Below are 18,815 nucleotides of genomic sequence, written 5' to 3'. Positions count from 1 at the left end.
TCGGAAAATGTAACATAAACACTACATTTTGCAAGCTTCTTTGTCTGCACAAAATTTAAAAATCTAGTTAAAGTTCTCTAGGCTATGTTCTACATTTGAGCTAAATTTCATTGAGACTTTTACCTTTTTGGAGATGTGTAATTACAAATTTAATATTTTTAATATTACTATGAAATATGATAAACTAGCTTTTATCCCGCGACTCCGTCCGCGTGGAATTAAAAAAAAACAAAACTAAGGAGCCTATGTGTTCTTCCAGATTATCCTCTTTGTCTACACTAAATTTGATGGAAATTCGTTCAGCCATTTAGGCTACAAACTCTAACATCCATCCATCTAAACTTTGGCATTTATAATATTAGTATCATTGGTATTATTATATGCCTTTATAAATTCTCATATTTTAAGACAAAAGCAACAGAAGATATGTACATGTCTAAAAACTTGTTAAAACACAACTTTAATTTAATAAAGAAAAAAATCATCATTTCTTTCATATATTACACATAAAAACATTTCCCAGGTTATTTCAAACTGTACTATACAATTACATATGTGAGTGCACGGCAGAAGATAAAGTGGAATTGATCTCAACATTAAGTCCGCTGATTGTGCCGCTGAGCAACTCCCTGCCAGGTGTCAATGCGGCCAGTATTTGTGTCTGGCAAGGCACTAATAAAGATAAAAAGGTTTGTATTACTAACATCAGTTAAATAAATAAGCCCTAAACTTTTTACATATATTTTTGCTGGGCCGCTATGAACCACTGGATCTTTGCTCTTTTAGTTGTCTCATAAACAAATACAAACAATTCACATTAAAAAAAGATAGAGATAATTTACCATACATTTAAGTTTAGTTTCTATGCAATCTGGCAATTTTTTTTTGTTTTATTCTACATTTTTCTTTTAATGTACTGTATGTAATTACATAAGATGTAAGTTATTAACTTGACTTATATGTAAAATTTGCATGTTTTTGTTTCAGACTATAATGAAAGTAGTGAAGGAACATGTTGTGTCTTTGAGCAAACATAAGACAGCTTATCGTCTTTTAATAACGATATTCGACGCCGTCGATGACACTGTTTTAGTGAAGAAAGCGATTGTGTCCACTTTAGCTAGCAATTTGAAAGATATAGCCAAAGATCATTGGGGGAAAATGGTAAGTACAAGGTCTGAAAATTAACCGAACAGTAGTATTTATACCCCAATCATAATACTTACATTTTTTAAAACTTTGTTGATGTAAGTTGCATTTCTAATAATATCCATTTAAATTTATAAAATACTGGGTTTGGCCATGACCGACTTCAAGCAGTATTAGAAAAAATCTAGTAAATACAGCCTTTTTACTGTCATGGCAAAAGCATTTTTAATAACAGTACAATAGTTTCGGAGCCAGACTATTGAACTGTTGAACAAAATGCAAACAACTAAATTTTTCTTTACAATGATATTATTATAAGAAGAGAAATAATGTTTTCCAGGTATTACATTGGTTGGTAAAACCTAAAGACCCGCAAGCCTTTCATCCGAGTTTCATAAAGTTCTTAGAAGATGGTGCTAAAAGTGGTACTTCAAAGAAGGATGCTGAAATCCGAGTGTCAGAGCTCCGGGAAGCCATACTGCCACTCCTGAAGCAGGATATGGAAGCAGATGCCAACTTTTGGCTGAGCAGTAAAGCTAACTTTCTACTAACTATAGCTGTATTGTCAATTGGTAAGAATTAAATAGTTTATTTTTATTCAAAATATAATGTTTTATATTTATTTTAACACATGCAATGCAATGCCAATAATTTTATTAACAACTCTTATTAGACTAGCTGCTGCTCTCTACTTTGCATGTAATTAAAAATATAGTAAAATAAGTAGCTTCTGTTACTCATTGATAACATAGCTTTTTATTGATGAAAGAATGTTTTAAATTGGCTTACTCCTTTTTAAAGTTATTTCAATACATGCAAATATACAACTATTTCCTCGTTATAATATTAGTATAAATGGCAAAATCTGTTATAGATTCTGATTTGTATCCTTTAAAATAGAATCTAATTCTATGTGTACATCCACAGAAATATCAAAAGATATTCTAGAAGCATTATCTAAAGTGATATGTCAGTCAAATTGGGTCATAAATCTTGATGGCAAAGAAGTATTGGCCATTGAAGATGCAGGCATACACATGTGCCTCAAGAAACTTGCAGCCCTAGACAAAGACAAGACTGAGGGTACTCTTGGAGAAGTTATTTGTGAACATTTGAATGATGAAGCTGTAAGTTTTAACAACCATACAATTATAAATATGAATAATTGTTCTTTTCGGATATATAACATAAATTTCAAACTCAAAGAATCTTTTTTTAAAATGCTGCATGCATTTGATTTGATTATTTATGTGATCTCAAAAACTGTAACCTTTTCTTGCCATGTTTCCAGGTTAATGTCTGGATTCCAACAAATAGAGGATGTTTCTTCATTCTCAAGTTAATTGAAAACAATGAAGAGAAAATAGCAAACAAGTTAATAAAGAAGATTAAAGCACATACAAATCTTATAAAGCAACAAACTTCTGAAGGTGCAAAGCTTTTGTTACAAAAGATTCAGAAAAAATAAATACTTTTGTATTCAAAATATTTTTTTTATTTATACAACCATAATTACATGATTTAAAATAGATATCACAAATTTTACATAATTTATTTGACCCATATTTTGTCTATAGGATTTAATTCAGCTGCTTTGATAACATCCAATGATTTCTCTAGTAATTCCTCTTCTATAGTCTGTATTGATCTGAAAATAGAATTAAATGAAAATATTGAACTCTCATTATGCATTTATTTAGTAAATCTGATATTGGTATTTAACATATTCCATGACACCATACCATGAGTACAATTTTAACACAATAATAGCATTGTAAGTTTTAAATTTGGAAATAAACAGAAACTCTATGTGGAGACTTCAGAGTACTATTTAAAGAGATAATAAAAAGTATTAAAACCTGGTTCACATTATGCATGTACAAGTCTTGGTATTAAGCATACTGTCAGATTGTATCAAGTGTTAGAAAAGAATGCAATTACCTTCTAGCATCTAAAACCTCCCAATTATCTTCTTTCAATTTATCATACATTTCTGACACCCTCTTCTGAAAGTCCAATACTTCATACCTGCAAACAAATATAGAAATGTTTTTACAACAATAAATACATTTCAATTTTAAAATAAATAAAAAAATAGCCATTAACTCAGATCTTATCACAAAGTTACGGAAAATGTTTCTTATAATTAAACACTATTATACAGTTACTTTATTACTCTAGGATTTGATTTTTTTTTTATTTATTGTAGATCTGTTTGCCAATCGACATAGGCCTTCTCCAACCTTTTCCACTTGCTTCTGTCTTTTGCCACCCTGCTCTATGTTACTCATGCAACTTGTCTGTCAATTTTAAAATACTTGAAACAAAACCAACCTTTCATTGCCAAATCCATTTCTCTGCAGAATATTGTCAAGCGGCATTGTAAGGAAGAATACTTTGTCAGGTTTTGGTAAACCCGAATCTGGTGACTTACACCAATTTATATCATAACCTGCAAATTAAATTCAAATTTAATACAAGCAAAAGGAAAATATGACTAGTTTGATTTTTAATTTATAAATAATTTTCATTACCTTTAGCAGCAGTGAATGCTACTCCCGAGTAACAATATCTGTCTACAATAATGCTGATACCTTCTTCCAATTTTTTTATTAAGCCCCGAGCTTTCTCCCAACGATTTGCAGAGAACAATAGGTGAATGGTTTCATCTGATAAATCGTTCTAAAGAATATAAAAAAAAAGTTGAATACGTGATAATTTTTTTACAATAAGAGAAGTGTAATATTTCATACCTTAGATTTCAAGTAGCTGTTTATTACTTTGCCAATTTCAGTACTCCTGTCAGGAAAGTTTACATACTCCGCTTTGATTTTTCGATTATTTAAATTCTCAACTATTTTGGGAAAGATATCAGCGGTTTAGATCAAGGTATTTTAATCACAACACAAGTATGTTGTACGAATTCTTAAAAAACACTCATCATCTTACCTAGGTTTTTACTTTGTGTGGATTTTCCAGTTCTATCTACACCTTCAATAACTATTAAAGCTCCTCGTTTAAGGGACATTATTACTACTATTGGATTTTCTAAATGTTAAACTACAAATCTAAAATGAGTAATAATTCCATTTACTAGATAATAATTTATAATAAGGCAATTTATCTTTATTATTTTTGGCGGTAAATAAAAATCTAAGTGACATTCAAAACTTCATTTGAAAATGACATTAACTTTTATGTTGCTAACTGCAAGTTATTTTCCACATTTTTGCAGATGTATATTTTATTTGTAGATTTCAATTGTTTTCTTTGATTTATGCACGGCAATTTCGTTACCGGCAATCAAAATTAAGAACTTATTATTCACTTTACTTATTTTTTATTTATCTTATTTGCTATTTTTACTTAATTTATTATTAATTGTTAAGAACTTTCAAATTATTTACGCTTTAACAGTGAGCAAAATGTAGAATTTGAGAATTTAAATATTGCAACATTTTTTACTGCCAAGTATTTGACAATTTCGAACTTTTGAATTTTGATTTGACATTGACACATTTTGCGACTTGCGATCGCTGTGCACAGTGGCTATATATTTTTCTTTGTTTTTATTATTGTGATAATTTATTTTTACATCATGAAAAAGGGGTACAAAGTGACAGACGTGAAAAGGGAGAAAAAGATTGGAGTTGCTGCAGAAAACTTGAAAGAGTTAATTGAGAAATCATGTCAAAAACTAAGTGTAAGTTTAATTATAAACTTTTATTGTTTTATAATATAATAATGGATATTAATTAAATGAACTTTAGTCCTCGTTTGGCGTAAAGCTATTATTTTTTAAAATCTGTGATTACGCTTGTACAAAATAGGCCAAGGACAGCTCGCCTTGACCCATTAAAATAGAACCTTGACCCAATTTAATTTGACGGTTCCCAGTTCAATGTCGGCTGCGCGGAGTGTCGCCTTTTTGTTGCCGAGGACGGGACCCAGGTGGACGACGACGATTATCTTGCCACCCTACCTCCTCAGACTTTATTCATTTTATTGACAAAGAAACAAAAAATGGTAACTGGTATGTTATACAAAATTTAATTACATAGAAAATATTCGTTTATTCTCAAACACTTCTTTGTTTCATATAGTTATACCTTTTTTTATTAACAGATTATTAAAGAAATCATTAATTTAGTATTTCCTACTTATTGAATATATTCTATGGTACAACTTAAACAATTAATAATAATAATTTTGTTTACTAAACAAGTTCTCCACTAGTTGTTATATATTTTCTTAGCTTAAACATTATTTCAGATTTTGACTTCTACTACAATTTAATAAGGACATCAAAAAAGGATTATATTGACACTGGTGTTGCCGCTAAAGAATTTCTCAACACCAATATCAGGGATAAATTTAAAGTTTTCCAGAAATATATTGCAGCGGCTGATGATGCTAAAACCTTGCTTAGCGATAGAACTGAAGATCCAAATTGGTTTGAAGGTGAACTAATATTTACCACACTTAAGTATCCAATTTAACTTAACCATCAACTTTAACATACTCTTTTTTAATACACACTAGATCATTTTTTGAATGATTTCATAGCATCAAGGTTAAAGATAATTGAATATTCTGTATTTATAAATGTTTATGTGTATAGCTGTTGCCCGCGACTTCGTCCGCGTGGTATTCGAAAATATACAAACTATAAATAACAAAAAGCTACATATCCCTCGGGAACCGGACATTTCTCGGGGATGAACCTTATCCCATGTGTAGTCCAGACTTTGCTTTATATCTGTGCCAAATTTCAATAAGATATGTTGAACCGTTGCAGAATGATCAAGTAAATATTAAAAAACTAAATTAATGAATCCCACGGGAACCGTAACTATTCCCGGGATAAAAAGTATCCTATGTATTCTTCCAGACTATGCTCTAAACCTGTGCCAAATTTCATGGAGATCCGTTCAGCAGTTTAAGCTACAAACGCTAACAAACATCCATCCATCCATCTAAACTTTCGCATTTATAATATAAGTAAGATGTGTTAAAAAATTAAATAGCAAACAGTAAGCTAGGCAATCGGTATACAATAGGCTCTAGTTTCCATTAATTCTTTTGTTCACTATTCTTTTATTCTCTTACAGTACCCTAATCTAATTTAAATTGTCACTTTTTAATCAGGATTTTTTTATTAAATTTTTTTAATGCTTTGATGCAAACCCACAGGGAGGCTTTATTAAAGGCTGTCTCAATCATATTGGATATCAGTGTTAAATTAGTGTGGTACATCTAAAACTTAGTTTTATTATAGACTAGCTTTCGCCCGCGTGGAAAAAAAAAACAAAAGCAAATAGCCTATGTGTTCTTCAAGACTATCCTCTACATCTATGCCAAATTTTATTGAGATCCCTTCAGCCGTTTAGGCTTCAAAGTCTAACAAACATCCAACCATGCATCTAAAGTTTCGCATTTATAATATTAGTAAGATAGTACTCCATAACAATCAGGAAAATTAAAAACCTTGCTCCCCTAGTATAAGGTCTAGTAAAGTCAAATTGCTATTGTTATACATGTTTTCTGGCTCGAAATACGTAAGAGTTTTTGAAAAATTATTTTCGTAAATGGTTGACTATAAACAATACTTGAATTAATAATTTTAAGAGCTCTCGTTTCTATTGAAGCCGGTATCATGAAATCTGCAGTGTACTTCAACTTGTTTGCAAAAACTTTTAGCCTATTGTTGTGGGTTGCGGTTAAAAGCTTGGAAAAGGCCTTGTTCTTGAGCATAATGTTAAAAGAGCTCTTTCTGAACACTCTATCATTATCGTCTTTTATTTAAGTTTATTTTAGTTGGTCACGTTAGTTTTTGTATATATTTTTGTTATTGCAAAATATATCTATGACTTCATTTGACATTGCTTTCATTGGCAATTTAAAAAATAGACTAAAAGTCTATACATATGGATAGCTTAATCTTCTAATAGCTTCATCTTCTTATTTATAATATAACTTAGCTTGCTATTAAGCATGAATTCGCTAAAATGGCGAAGCGACTGCTATCCATAAGTTTCTAATCGCAGATGCGTTGCTTACCTTTAATTAACACTTTTATTTATATACAGGATTAGAATTATCTGAGAAGACGAAAGAGCAATCAATGTGCAAACGAGCCAAAGAGAGAATGAGAGGCTATTACTACAAAACGAAAACTGCATTAAAATCATCCGACTTATACGTACAATCTAAAAATGGACGCGGTAAGCAACTCATTGATCACTTCCTCATAGAGCTACAAAAGAAACTTGAATCAAACAATTACAATGGGAGTTATTTTAATAGAAAAGATAATAGTAACTTTCGTTTGTGCTCCGATAGTGGTTTATTTCAATGTGGAGGTTTATGGAACATTGATAAATGCAGTTATAACGGTGAACACGTTATCAACCCGTATCGCAGCCGCGAAGAGAGAATTATCTTTCAAACATGGAACCTTGATCATAAAATTGAACTATCCCGTACAATAATACCGAGTATTTTCAAAGCTTTCGAAGCATTACAATTAGGTAACTGTTTTTGTATAAGCTGTGAAGAAAATCACAGCGATGGCAACATTGATACAGATAGGTATTATCTGCAAATTTTTACGCGGGAAAATTTAAAATTGGTTCACATTGTGTGCCATTACAAGGGAAGACATGATGCCACATCTGATGTCTATACAGTTTGCGAAGCTTGTTCGAAGCAAAGATTTTAGTTTGGTTAATATTTGACTGTCATTGTGTTAAAATTCTTGTATTTATATAGATAGATATATTTTCAATTTTACTATTACTATTTTAAAACCTGTGATATTAATTACTTTTAAGTTGTAACTTTTATCTTATTTATTATTATTTAAATTTATTAATAGATTGAATGAAAAGTTATGTCATTATATCAACGTTAAGAGCTTAGTATAAAACGGTAATGGAACTTAACAGCACAGAATCATCCAAAAGAATTATCTTATGCACATAGCGTGTTACGAATTAAGAAAAAAATTGTGTTGTACAAAAAATGTATTAAGAAAATTGAGACACAAACATTCGAAAATGAAAAACTAAGAAACTATAAGACTATAAAAGCATTGAAGAAAGTAGTCATACAAATGTTTAAGAATATTTGTAATATTCTGTAACTAGTTTTATATTCCCTAATTACAATTCCTATCCCCTTAGTATAGTACAATATTAAGATATAGTAAACAATTGTTTGTAAACTAAATGGCGTCGCCACTGTCGCTTCAGTGTTGCCTTTTAAATGATCACAAAACATTTCGAACTCAACTTTTATTTAAAGAAAAAAAAAGTTAGTGATTTATTTGAACTCTTCTCTTGTGCCAAATATTGTGGATATGTTTTAAGTAAAGGTACTTAAGTTTAAGTCACGCAAGTTCTACGTTACATTAGTAAGGTTATAAATCAATTATGGTCACTTAGATCTAGAAATAAATTTTAGATATTAAATAGTAATTTGCATTTATCTAAGTCTTAAAATAAATTTATTTTTATAATATGTTGAAAATGATATTCCTACTTAAAGTTTAATATTGGTTTGTATTTTAAAAATTTGTTAAATAATCAAAGAATATTAACGTGTTTTGAATTTTACTATAACTAAAATAAGCTACAGGGTTATAGATAGCCACATATAAAATAATTTATTTTTAACACCTTAGGTTGTTTATACCATACACCAGTGTTTCTCAACCTTTTTTTGTTGCGGCGCATATTTAGCAATTTCAAAATTTGACGGCACAAAGAAAAAGATAAAAATTATTTACTTACTACAACGCACTGTATAAATAGTTTATGACAAAATTTGGCTGCAAAAAAAGTGGTTGAGAATCTCTGCCATAGACAAAAAACTATATTTTTTACCATACCATTTACCCAAACACTATCTACTTATTGCCACGTTCTTTTAAAAATACGTAACCCATTTTGTTTCAAATTTGTTTTCATATTTTATTTCAAATTATACTTTTTTATCAATCACTATACATACAGTAATGTTGTATCTAACATATTTCTATAGTTTGTTTTATTAGTTATTATTTTATTTTATGTAAAGAACTGTACTTCAAATGAACTTGAGGAATCATATTAGCCTCATTATTTTTCTATGAATTCTATTTTTCTAACTTTACTGTAAGGTTGAATACTTAAATGTAAAACTATATATTAGAGGTAACATTAGTTAATAAATAATCAGCAATATTATGTAGAAACGTTATTGTGATATCATACATATGTTTAAAAGTGTTCTTTGTGTATATTTTAAAACATAAAGGCTGGTTAGGTTGTGAGTATAAATGTGTTTCATCATATTTGAAAAATACAATCAAATAACAAACCAACATACAGATTATTGAATGTTAATTTGTCTTTAGTTACTTCTGACGCACTTAAAAAAGTGGCCTATAATATATTGTGTATGTCAGCGACCTCAGTGAAAGCCTAGTCTATATCAGCTGTTTAGGAGGTTGCCCGTAAGAAGCGCGGCTTGTTGACAAACGGACAATTTTCTTTATAAAATGCTATTTTCATTATGAGCAACGCATTATCTTCCCGAAATCTGGTATGTTTCTTTTGACAAACAGACACCATTATATGTATAGATTACATAAATTTGTCAGTTCTAAAACAAATTAAATATCTAAAGTAATAATGTATTTATGATATCATAAAAACAGTAAATTAAATAATATGGTAATGGTAGAGGCTTCCAATAGAGCTTTATAGTTGCGAGTAGAAGTGTTCATATGTTACTTAGTGTTTAGATGTTCTCTATTTACAGTATTACTAACCCATTCCAAGATCTGATATTGTGTAGTGGGAATTATAGGAATTAATGTAGTACATAAGTATAACTTTGTAGTGTAAAGGCTTTTAACTTGTTAATTGTATTACAAATATATGTAATTATCGTTTTTATTATATGGCAATATTACATTTGTAGGCAATTGTATATTTTTATAAGTTATGTTACTTGAGCAATTAATGTTTCATTGCAGACTATTAGGGAAAATATATTAAAGCGATGGAAATAAATAAAATATGTTTTATTTAATTAATGATTTGTTTTTGTGGTTTGTAATTAAAGCGCCAATAGCCTAATGGTTTAGGGTACGGACTACCAATCTCGAGGTCGAGGGTTCGAATCCCGCCATTCGACTATTGTCGTGAACCATATCCTAGCACAAGCCTATAGCTTAGTTGGGATGGTTAAAGGAAATATTAGATTAACAAAAATCTATTAATATTTTAAATTAAAAAAAAATATATAAAATGGAGTTAATTTAAATGTCCTAGTATATTTGATTAATATTGACCATTTTAACATAGAAGGAGGCAAAAGAGCAGCAGCAGTGAAATGAAACCTAATAATTTCTTAGGAAAATGTGGGTGAAATCAACCGAATTAGGTCCACTATTGGCTTTAGTCAATCGTACTAATATTATAAATGTGAAAGTTTAGATGGATGGATGGATGGATGTTTGTTAGAGTTTGTAGCCTAAACTGCTGGACGGATCTCAATGAAATTTGGCATACATGTAGAGGATAGGTTGGAAGAACACATAGGCTACTTGGTTTTGTTTTTTTTAATACCACACGGACGGAGTCGCGGGCGAAAGCTAGTTAGCTATATATGTGTCTCAACTAAAATTGATGACCAACTGATCAGTTCCGTTTGCTCGGTTGAAATAGATCAGTTCAATTTGTACCTGCATAGAGAAGGAAATGTGGAGGAGTTTACACCCAGAGTTATAATAAACACTGAGCTACTCATTCATTTGGTGAGCCACAACACAATTGCCTTGAACAATTCAGAGCAAGATCAAGTTCAGAGCTGGCTTACTTAAGTCTTTGCCTAAGGCTTAACAAATTATTACAGTACTTGGAGTCTCTAAGCCCTTAGTGGGGGATTATGTTCAGAGGACATGAAATGAGAGTTTCAATATGAACATACTGTTTATTATTAAAAAATTATTACCATACAGATTATGTATAAATTTTATCTCCTCTTTCTTCCAGTGGCCTTTTTATTAGGATTCCTCTGTCCTTTGCCAGCTTTAGGCTTTTTGGCCGTGAAATTCGTAGCATTACTTCCCTTGGCTTTACGTTTTCCTTTGCCCGGTTTAGCAGTTTTCTTTTCTTCTGACCTCCTGTAACAATAGTTTTTATTAACTATATAACTATGAACTTAAAATAAAAATCAAGTTGTATAGAAGAAAACTTTTCCATATATATGGAGATAAACTTATGTAAACTGTGAGAAATAATCAATGATAGCAACTATTATACTAATAATATACATGTAAAAGTTTGGATAGATATTTGTTATTATATATCTCCAAAACGATTTAACAGACCTTGATGAAATTTGACACAGATCTAGAGTATTGTCTGGAAGAACACATGGTACTAACTTTTTTGCTTAAGTCCGAGCGGACGAAGTCGCGGGAATAAGCTAGTATTTAAAATATACTTACTGAATTTGTTCATGATGTATTTGTTTAGACACAACTTTCTCCATATCAATTTTGGGTCTCTTATTCAATATTTTGTCAATTAGGTTCAAATTATTTTGTTTCTCTTGTTGAGGAGTTGGTATTGGTGCTTTTCGTTTCCTCTCTTTGCCAGGTATTAATTCGTGAATACCTTTACCTCGCGCCTCTTTTTCTTTCGGTAGTTTGTCTTGGAATTTACCGAGAGATGCGGTTGATGCTTTCGCTACCACCGCTGCTGTTGCAAGCTGGAACAGAATACAAACAATACTGTAGTTATTGAAATGCGAGAGGGCCATATAAGTAAAGAAAATATTTATTTTCTATGCATCCTTTTCTTTTTTATTATTGGTACATAACATATCTGCTAATGTCTATCAACTGTCACTACGCTATTTCGGCGAATTACCCCTATTTGCATGTTTGTCACTTTATACTATTAAAAAAAAACTTACTTGTGTAGCACTAGCTTTATCAGATGTGACAGGCAATCCTACTCTAGGAATTTTCACTTTCCTAGCTCTGGCGATATTCTTCAGTCTTTGCAGTTCATTCTTTGCCACCTTTTCGGTCTTTTCGCTAGCCTTCTTTTCGTACATATCTGTCATTGGATTAACATTCTGTGGTACTTCTATGAGCCAATTCTTTTCTTTCTCAGCTGCGGCTTTCTTAAATCTAGAATATAAAATTGCATTTATTAAATTTTTACAAACTGAAGCCACACTTTTATAAAATTAAAAAAACTACATACTATAAAGATATTTTCCTTTGGCTTTAAATTAAAACAAACAGGAAATCTTAAATGTGCTTAAATAAATCTACTTAAATTTTTTTCACACCAACAAATCTGATAATTGAGAAGTTTTATTGATTTCTATTGTTTTAGTTTTTTCAATTTAAATAACTTACCCAAATAATGGTACCCATTTTTGTAACTGCTCATCCCATTGTGCTTTGTCTTTCTTCTTCTTTGTAATACCTTTTGCTTTAGCAAACTCTTGCCATTTAGTCATAGGTTTAGGTTTAGGCACTGGCTTGGACCTAGGCAGTAAAGTTTTGGGCGCTGGCAGTCGTACAACTATTGCTTCATCTATTCTCTCAGTTGGCAGTTCCCATACTTTGTTTAATAATAACTGTGCATTATCTCTGGTTAATGCCTCCAAATATTGGTCTCTTTCATTGTCACATCTATGAACAAAAGTAGTTATTGAAAACTTAAAAAACTTACATATAACAATGAGGAGAATAACTTTGCGGATTAAGTTTATTATTACTGTAGCAATATTTAAATTAAATGATGGATAAATAATTGGATATAAGTTTGGTTACAAAAAGTTTAAATTTTTTCTAAGCTTATAATTATTGTTATATTGAAGATGTTACATGATTTATGAAACTAATGAATACTTTTTGAATTCCATGCACTTAAATACAGACTTTAGCAATAATTTGATTTTCTCACTTACTGTAAAACTTTTAAATTCAAATCATTTGTGTCCGAAGCAAGAAGTGTTCCAATATCAAATTCTACATCCAAATGTTTCTCAACTGTTATTGGCTTATATTTCTCGGCTTTCTTCTGCTCTCTGTCCAAAATTTCATTTACTATATCCATGTTCTTAAAATAATACGCAAAAACTTAACCTAAATCTCACGTTTGGTTTGACATTTATGAAATTTTACGTTTTCAAGTTTACAGATTCGAAACACCACGTGCTGTTACATTACAGTTCCGTGAACACAGAATATGCATTTTAATTTTGCAGAAATAAACAAGGACTGTGTTTGAAAATTTAGACGTGTGAAAAACGCAATTTAATGCAAATTGCAATATATAAATGCAATTTATTTTTAACAGTTAAAAACGATATGAATTGGATCTTCAGCTGACATTTGATCATTTTACTTCATTTGACATTGACAATTGACAAATATATCAACAAAGCGCGACTGAAATATTTATTTTTTTATTTTATAATTGAGATTTCAGATTAAGTTGGATTTATAAACAAGTATTAGAAGTTAATATTTAAAACATGTATACTACAACAACACCCGAAAGTGAGAAAAGTTATCCCTTTAAAGTTGAAAACAAATTTATCGTTAAAAGTGGTTGCAAGAAACGAATGTGGAGATCTTTGAAACAAATATTAACATCTGAACGAGCTTTGCCTTGGCCAGATGATGCGGTTTTATGTAAGTTTCCAGTAATTATTGCATAATATAACTCTTAGCGCTTTATCACTCTCAACTCTATCAAGCTCTTAAGGACTGTACTATGTTTGTAATAGCTTTATAGATTAATACTCATACAGATGAAGTGGCCTACGCTAAATGTGTAATTCAGTGAACTCTTCAGATTGTTATAATGCAGTATCTAATTAAGTTTATGTAAGGAATGTAGACAGGCATCGCAGATAATAATACACTGAATCAGACTGTTTATATTTCAGATTACTCAATTAATGCACCACCAACATTTAAGCCCACAAAAAAGTATTCAGATATATCAGGGTTACCTGCTCCCTATGTGGACCGACATTCAAAACTGTTTTACTGTAATGTAGAGGAGTTTGCTACCATAAGAAGTTTACCAATGGACATTACAGCTGGCTATTTGCAATTAAGAGGAGCAAATACAATTGTTGGATAAGAAAATGACATGATCTGTGTAGTCTCTAAGTGAACTTTTTCTCCAAAGAGCAGTTTTGTTTGTACTGCTTTCTCCATTTTCTGTGTTTTGGAATATCTTGTCGAACTATTAAATAATGTTTTATAAACTAAATCTGTAAAGTTAAATTAATTGTAACTTGTAACCAATATATGCTACTTATTTAACATTGTATTTCTAAGATTATTGTTAAGAAAAGTTTATGTAACAACTGTTTTGTTTATTCTCATTCTCCTAATGCTGAACAAATTGCTGGCAGGATAATGGTATAGAAACACACATTCTCTGCCTCATAATTCAAGAGCCAAGAGAGAAACATGACACCCTAAATAAGAAAGAAATAGGCACTGTGGCTATTTATTTCATAGGTAAAAATCTATTTCTTTATGTTTTACGTTGGACTTGAGATTATTTCAATGGAATAGAATGTATCATTAATGTTAATTATTAATTCATTACCATTAAGTTTCCGAACGCGTGTTAAATATCACTAGTGTCAATGTCAAAATGAGCTGACAGATGTCAAATGCCAATCCAGCGTGCTAAGTTTCTTGGCGCTGGCAGTTATTTAAGTTTATGTAAAATAATATCCCGTGTGAGATATATAAATATAACAAAATGTCTTCATCATTCTTTCAAAAAGGTAAATCAAGGCAGGTTTTCAAAAGAAAAGGTGAAAAAACAAACAAACCCAAATCAAAAAAACAAAACGCTCCTAACCTAGAAAATGGCCAAGAATCATCTGATAGCGAATTGGATATTAAAAAGTTTTCCGACGCTGAAGACTCTGAAAGTGATCATGAGACTGCTGAAGAAAAGAAGCTAAGGTTGGCAAAAAAGTATTTGGAAGAAATTGAAAAAGAGGAAGCAAAAAGAGCAGAGACGAAAGAAATAGATGATGCGATAGAGAAACGATTACAAAAGGACTATTTAGAACAAAAAGGTAAACTACGTGTTAATGTCGCGGACAGTTATATAGTACCGACAGAAAACGATTGTAAGTTAATCCGTGCGAGGGAACACCGGCTTACACTCACATGTGTTTGTGTCAGTCTAGATGGCCAGTACGCGTTCACTGGTTGCAAATCTGGATGCCTTATTAAATGGGGAATCAAAGAAAAGAGAAAACTCGGCTGCCTAACATTTAAAACTCATTCTAATTACTTTAAAGGTAGTGTAACATCGGTTGCTATTTCTTCAGACTCGAAGTTCTTAGCAACTTCTGATGAATCTTCTAGTATAAATATATGGGATCCACATACAATGAAACATGTTCGCACTTTCAATGGTCATAAAGACATTGTTACTGGCCTTGTTTTTAGAAGGAACACACATGATTTGTATTCAGCAAGCAAGGATAGATCTATTAAAATCTGGTCATTAGATGAAATGGCTTATGTTGAAACATTGTTTGGTCATCAAGCTCCTATAACTTCCATTGATGCATTAACGAGAGAGCGAGCTATCACTGCAGGGAGTAGAGATACCTCGGTAAGAATATGGAAAATAATAGAAGAATCACAACTTATATTTAATGGACCTGTAGGTAGTTTGGATGAAGTTAAATTATTAGATGAAGAACATTTTGTATCTGGTAGCGATAATGGATCACTTTGTGTGTGGAGTGTTTTAAAAAAGAAACCTCTCTGTACTGTGTCCGAAGCTCATGGGTCAGAAAATAATGTTCCTAGGTGGATAACTAGTTTAGCAACACTTTTAAATTCTGACATGTTTGCCTCAGGGTCATATGACAATAGTATCAGATTATGGAAAGTATATGAGGCATTTAGAAAAATAACACCAATGTTCAGTATACAGGCCAATGGTTTTATAAATTGTATGCACTTTACAAAAGATGGTACACAATTGTATGCAGCTGTAGGTCAAGAGCATAAATTTGGAAGATGGTTCAAGCAAAATAATGCTAAAAATGGGTTATTAATAATAAATTTTACCTCTAAATCATAAGTTTTTAATAAAAAAGTTATATCAATTTAGTCTTTTATTTTTAACCACTGAAATGTCGCGTTATTCCACTTTAGGAAAATTTGCCTACAAGTAACTTATTAGATAGCAGTGATGGTGTAAACCAAGGGATAATAATAAAAATAAACTAACCTTGATGCCACTAATATTTTTTTCTCTTCTTGAATACAAAAGGTTTCCAATGATAGAAATTTAATATTTACTTGCTTAGATTTATTATTTAACCACTTTAAAACTAATTTGGCTAGAGAAGATAATTTCAGGTTTCATACTGTGCTTTAAATAGAAAACTTAGTGTTAAAATTTTTGGGCTGATTTTCATGTTTTAATAAAAAGTGACGTTATTACTGAGCAATAGGCTGTATTACTAGATTTTTAGATAATTCCACGCGAAGTCTCGTGTAAAAGTAGTTTGACATGCCAAGGCAGTAACTTGAGGCAGACAAAAAAACCTTGTTACACTGATAAATATACCCACATGCTGATAAATATACCCACATGGTGGATTTACTGCATGGATTCATAAAGGTTTGAAATACAATAAAACACGTTTTTGTATTACTAGATTTATTAAAGAAAAAATTATACTTCATTTTTGCTGATTAACCTCTATCCTATGTGTCTTCATTCTTGAAAAGTTTTAAGGAAGAGGTTAGCTCCATTAGTCATTTGCGTCATCAACCTATTCCTTAAAACACCTAAAATGATGCAAACTCGAAACACATCGAAAAATATATCCTGAAAAGGTTGTCAAGGTGTGGGTCTAACAGGGCAGGAGGGTGTTTCTGCTGTCGCCAATAAACCTAGACGAGCGCATCTGCAAACACAGCACAGCACAGCACTGCCGCAGCAAGCAGGCCAGCGAGCAGCACCGGCCTGCCGAACAAATGCTCGCATTAGTTCAACTCCAACCAACACGCCACTGGCCGCATCCACTCTACTTTACTATTTACAATATGTATTAGCAAAATATTTGAAAATTATAGAAATGCTAAACACCCGTTTGATTTATAATAAAGGTGGTGTGGTAATGGTAGCGACAGCCAAATGTACCGACGTAATGCGTGTCTCCGTTTGTCAATAAGTATAAAAGTTTACTCATAACTTATGCACTGCAACAACAGCAAATCAGCAGTTGTCAGCAATCAGCAAAACCCCCCCTCCCGCAAACCGCTCGCTCTCCCAGCAAACTCCACGCCCTGAGCATACCAACATTCAAGTTAATATTACAATTGTTATGTAAACCTTATAAAATAAGATAATGCCAAACACAGGCTAATTTTTTTAAGTATTACATTGAGAATGCAGAAATGTATTATGCCATTAAAAATAGTTTGTTCATACTGGCTTGCTACAATTGGGGTTCTAAAACTAAAGCTATTAAAAAAAAAGTGTTTGTTTTTGACTTGGATAACGAAATTAATTACCATTCGAAGTTGTGCCATATAATTTCCCAATTTAGCCCATAAATCCCATGGTTGGACATGATGACCTTGGACATTAGATAATTTTATACCTGAAATTACATCTCTCGACTTTCAAGTCAGTGCAATACTAGTTAATTACATTTACAATGTTGTTTTTTTTAAATAACAAACTACAATAAATCTTTGTGTAAACTTTAGAATTGTGTACATATAGTTTTTAAATTAACATCTATACTGTTCAAAATTAAAGTAATTGCAAGAAAATAACTAATAAAATTTATGTATAGCCTTAAATGGGGCTTGTAGTTATACATCATCTTGTATTGAAAAAAGAATTACAAAATACATTACTTTATATTAAGTTTAAAAACTTAAGACTAAACACAAAAATTGTTACATTGAATTTTTGCCACTATGACTGTCATAGGTAGGTCTGTTTTGCTTAAATTTAGAGGTGCTAGTACCTTGCCAAGGACTGCTTTGCTTCTCATCTTCAATTCAGCACAAGCTTCCAGCTGGTACATTTAACCTGCATTAAAGATTTTTATTACAATGATGCATAAAACAATAGTTTTAGAAGAAAACTAGTAAATTGTCCTGTATGTATTTGCCTTTACTATATTTCTCATCAATTTTAAGTTTAACATTATACAAGATGTTTCATTTACTACATTACAATAATTATTTTATAATTTTAAGTACAGTTATTTTCAAATGACTTGGCATCTGTAAGCCAATGTGACGAAGAACATCCTCTCCCATCTAAACCTGAAATTTCTTTTGTACGGTATCTCTCATGGAAACTTAAGAGCCTTCAAGATTTCTGAAAACTACTATAGAATCATATTAAACTACCAAATACCAGGTAAAATAGACCTGTCAATAGCAAAATATAGTTTTAAATCAAAATGATGATGGTTTTAATCATTCTAATATTATTAAAGGCGAAAGTTTAGATAGATAGATAGATAGATGGATGGATGGATGGATGTTTGTTAGGAGTTTGTAGCCTAAACAGATGAACAGGTTTTGACGTAATTTGGTACAGATGTAGAAGATAGTCTTG

At 31.1% G+C, this 18,815-nt stretch overlaps 5 protein-coding genes and 1 long non-coding RNA gene across 7 annotated transcripts in view; 3 read left to right on the top strand and 3 right to left on the bottom strand.

The window, feature by feature from the left end:
- Window positions 1-2,635, top strand: part of LOC106107386 (protein penguin) — a 4,537-nt gene extending 1,902 nt beyond the window's left edge. The window contains 5 exon segments of the mRNA XM_013288227.1: window positions 422-689; window positions 988-1,164; window positions 1,490-1,721; window positions 2,077-2,276; window positions 2,441-2,635. Of these exon segments, the coding sequence (XP_013143681.1) occupies window positions 422-689; window positions 988-1,164; window positions 1,490-1,721; window positions 2,077-2,276; window positions 2,441-2,617 (1,054 nt within the window). The 3' untranslated portion in view covers window positions 2,618-2,635.
- A 9-nt stretch (window positions 2,636-2,644) lies between these two features.
- On the bottom strand, window positions 2,645-4,306 carry LOC106107385 (thymidylate kinase). Its single transcript, XM_013288226.1, has 6 exons — window positions 4,099-4,306; window positions 3,903-4,003; window positions 3,684-3,831; window positions 3,484-3,601; window positions 3,091-3,177; window positions 2,645-2,797 (listed from the first exon to the last, which is right to left on the bottom strand). The coding sequence occupies exons 1-6, from the start codon at window positions 4,175-4,177 to the stop codon at window positions 2,701-2,703; spliced, it is 630 nt and encodes a 209-aa protein (XP_013143680.1). The 5' UTR covers window positions 4,178-4,306; the 3' UTR covers window positions 2,645-2,700.
- A 370-nt stretch (window positions 4,307-4,676) lies between these two features.
- LOC106107470 (DNA fragmentation factor subunit beta) lies at window positions 4,677-9,753 on the top strand. Of its 2 annotated transcripts, none has more exons than XM_013288336.1 (4): window positions 4,677-4,852; window positions 5,047-5,182; window positions 5,422-5,610; window positions 7,239-9,753. In XM_013288336.1, the coding sequence occupies exons 1-4, from the start codon at window positions 4,748-4,750 to the stop codon at window positions 7,868-7,870; spliced, it is 1,062 nt and encodes a 353-aa protein (XP_013143790.1). In that variant the 5' UTR covers window positions 4,677-4,747; the 3' UTR covers window positions 7,871-9,753. The 2 variants fall into 2 exon arrangements, with proteins under 2 accessions (XP_013143790.1, XP_013143791.1); XM_013288337.1 differs by having other exon boundaries at window positions 4,746-4,852; window positions 5,047-5,175.
- Window positions 9,754-11,116: 1,363 nt separating this feature from the next.
- LOC106106974 (ribosome biogenesis regulatory protein homolog) lies at window positions 11,117-13,357 on the bottom strand. The gene is made up of 5 exons (XM_013287636.1): window positions 13,132-13,357; window positions 12,575-12,853; window positions 12,121-12,340; window positions 11,651-11,913; window positions 11,117-11,323 (listed from the first exon to the last, which is right to left on the bottom strand). The coding sequence occupies exons 1-5, from the start codon at window positions 13,278-13,280 to the stop codon at window positions 11,173-11,175; spliced, it is 1,062 nt and encodes a 353-aa protein (XP_013143090.1). The 5' UTR covers window positions 13,281-13,357; the 3' UTR covers window positions 11,117-11,172.
- A 1,353-nt stretch (window positions 13,358-14,710) lies between these two features.
- On the top strand, window positions 14,711-16,329 carry LOC106107409 (U3 small nucleolar RNA-interacting protein 2). Its single transcript, XM_013288253.1, has one exon. The coding sequence runs from the start codon at window positions 14,955-14,957 to the stop codon at window positions 16,302-16,304; it is 1,350 nt and encodes a 449-aa protein (XP_013143707.1). The 5' UTR covers window positions 14,711-14,954; the 3' UTR covers window positions 16,305-16,329.
- A 543-nt stretch (window positions 16,330-16,872) lies between these two features.
- LOC106107339 lies at window positions 16,873-18,705 on the bottom strand. The gene is made up of 2 exons (XR_001225861.1): window positions 18,214-18,705; window positions 16,873-17,521 (listed from the first exon to the last, which is right to left on the bottom strand). It is a non-coding gene; the product is annotated as an uncharacterized LOC106107339 (long non-coding RNA).
- Between the last annotated feature and the right edge of the window lie 110 nt (window positions 18,706-18,815).

The sequence above is a fragment of the Papilio polytes genome, unplaced genomic scaffold (assembly GCF_000836215.1).
Source record: "Papilio polytes unplaced genomic scaffold, Ppol_1.0 DF822067.1, whole genome shotgun sequence".
Taxonomy (NCBI): Eukaryota; Metazoa; Arthropoda; class Insecta; order Lepidoptera; family Papilionidae; genus Papilio; species Papilio polytes.
This window is presented reverse-complemented; position numbering and strand designations above follow the sequence as displayed.

Coding starts and splice junctions, on each gene's coding strand:
- LOC106107385 (XM_013288226.1), bottom strand. CDS start 4,177: ATGTCCCTTAAACGAGGAGCTTTAATAGTTATTGAAGGTGTAGATAGA. Junction 4,004..4,098: donor CACACAAAGTAAAAACCTAG/GTAAGATGATGA, acceptor TTCCCAAAATAG/TTGAGAATTTAAATAATCGA. Junction 3,178..3,483: donor AATGGATTTGGCAATGAAAG/GTTGGTTTTGTT, acceptor ATTTGTTTGCAG/GTATGAAGTATTGGACTTTC.
- LOC106107470 (XM_013288336.1), top strand. CDS start 4,748: ATGAAAAAGGGGTACAAAGTGACAGACGTGAAAAGGGAGAAAAAGATT. Junction 4,853..5,046: donor AATCATGTCAAAAACTAAGT/GTAAGTTTAATT, acceptor GACGGTTCCCAG/TTCAATGTCGGCTGCGCGGA. Junction 5,183..5,421: donor GAAACAAAAAATGGTAACTG/GTATGTTATACA, acceptor ACATTATTTCAG/ATTTTGACTTCTACTACAAT.
- LOC106106974 (XM_013287636.1), bottom strand. CDS start 13,280: ATGGATATAGTAAATGAAATTTTGGACAGAGAGCAGAAGAAAGCCGAG. Junction 12,854..13,131: donor TTGAATTTAAAAGTTTTACA/GTAAGTGAGAAA, acceptor TTTTGTTCATAG/ATGTGACAATGAAAGAGACC. Junction 11,324..11,650: donor ATACATCATGAACAAATTCA/GTAAGTATATTT, acceptor CTATTGTTACAG/GAGGTCAGAAGAAAAGAAAA.
- LOC106107409 (XM_013288253.1), top strand. CDS start 14,955: ATGTCTTCATCATTCTTTCAAAAAGGTAAATCAAGGCAGGTTTTCAAA.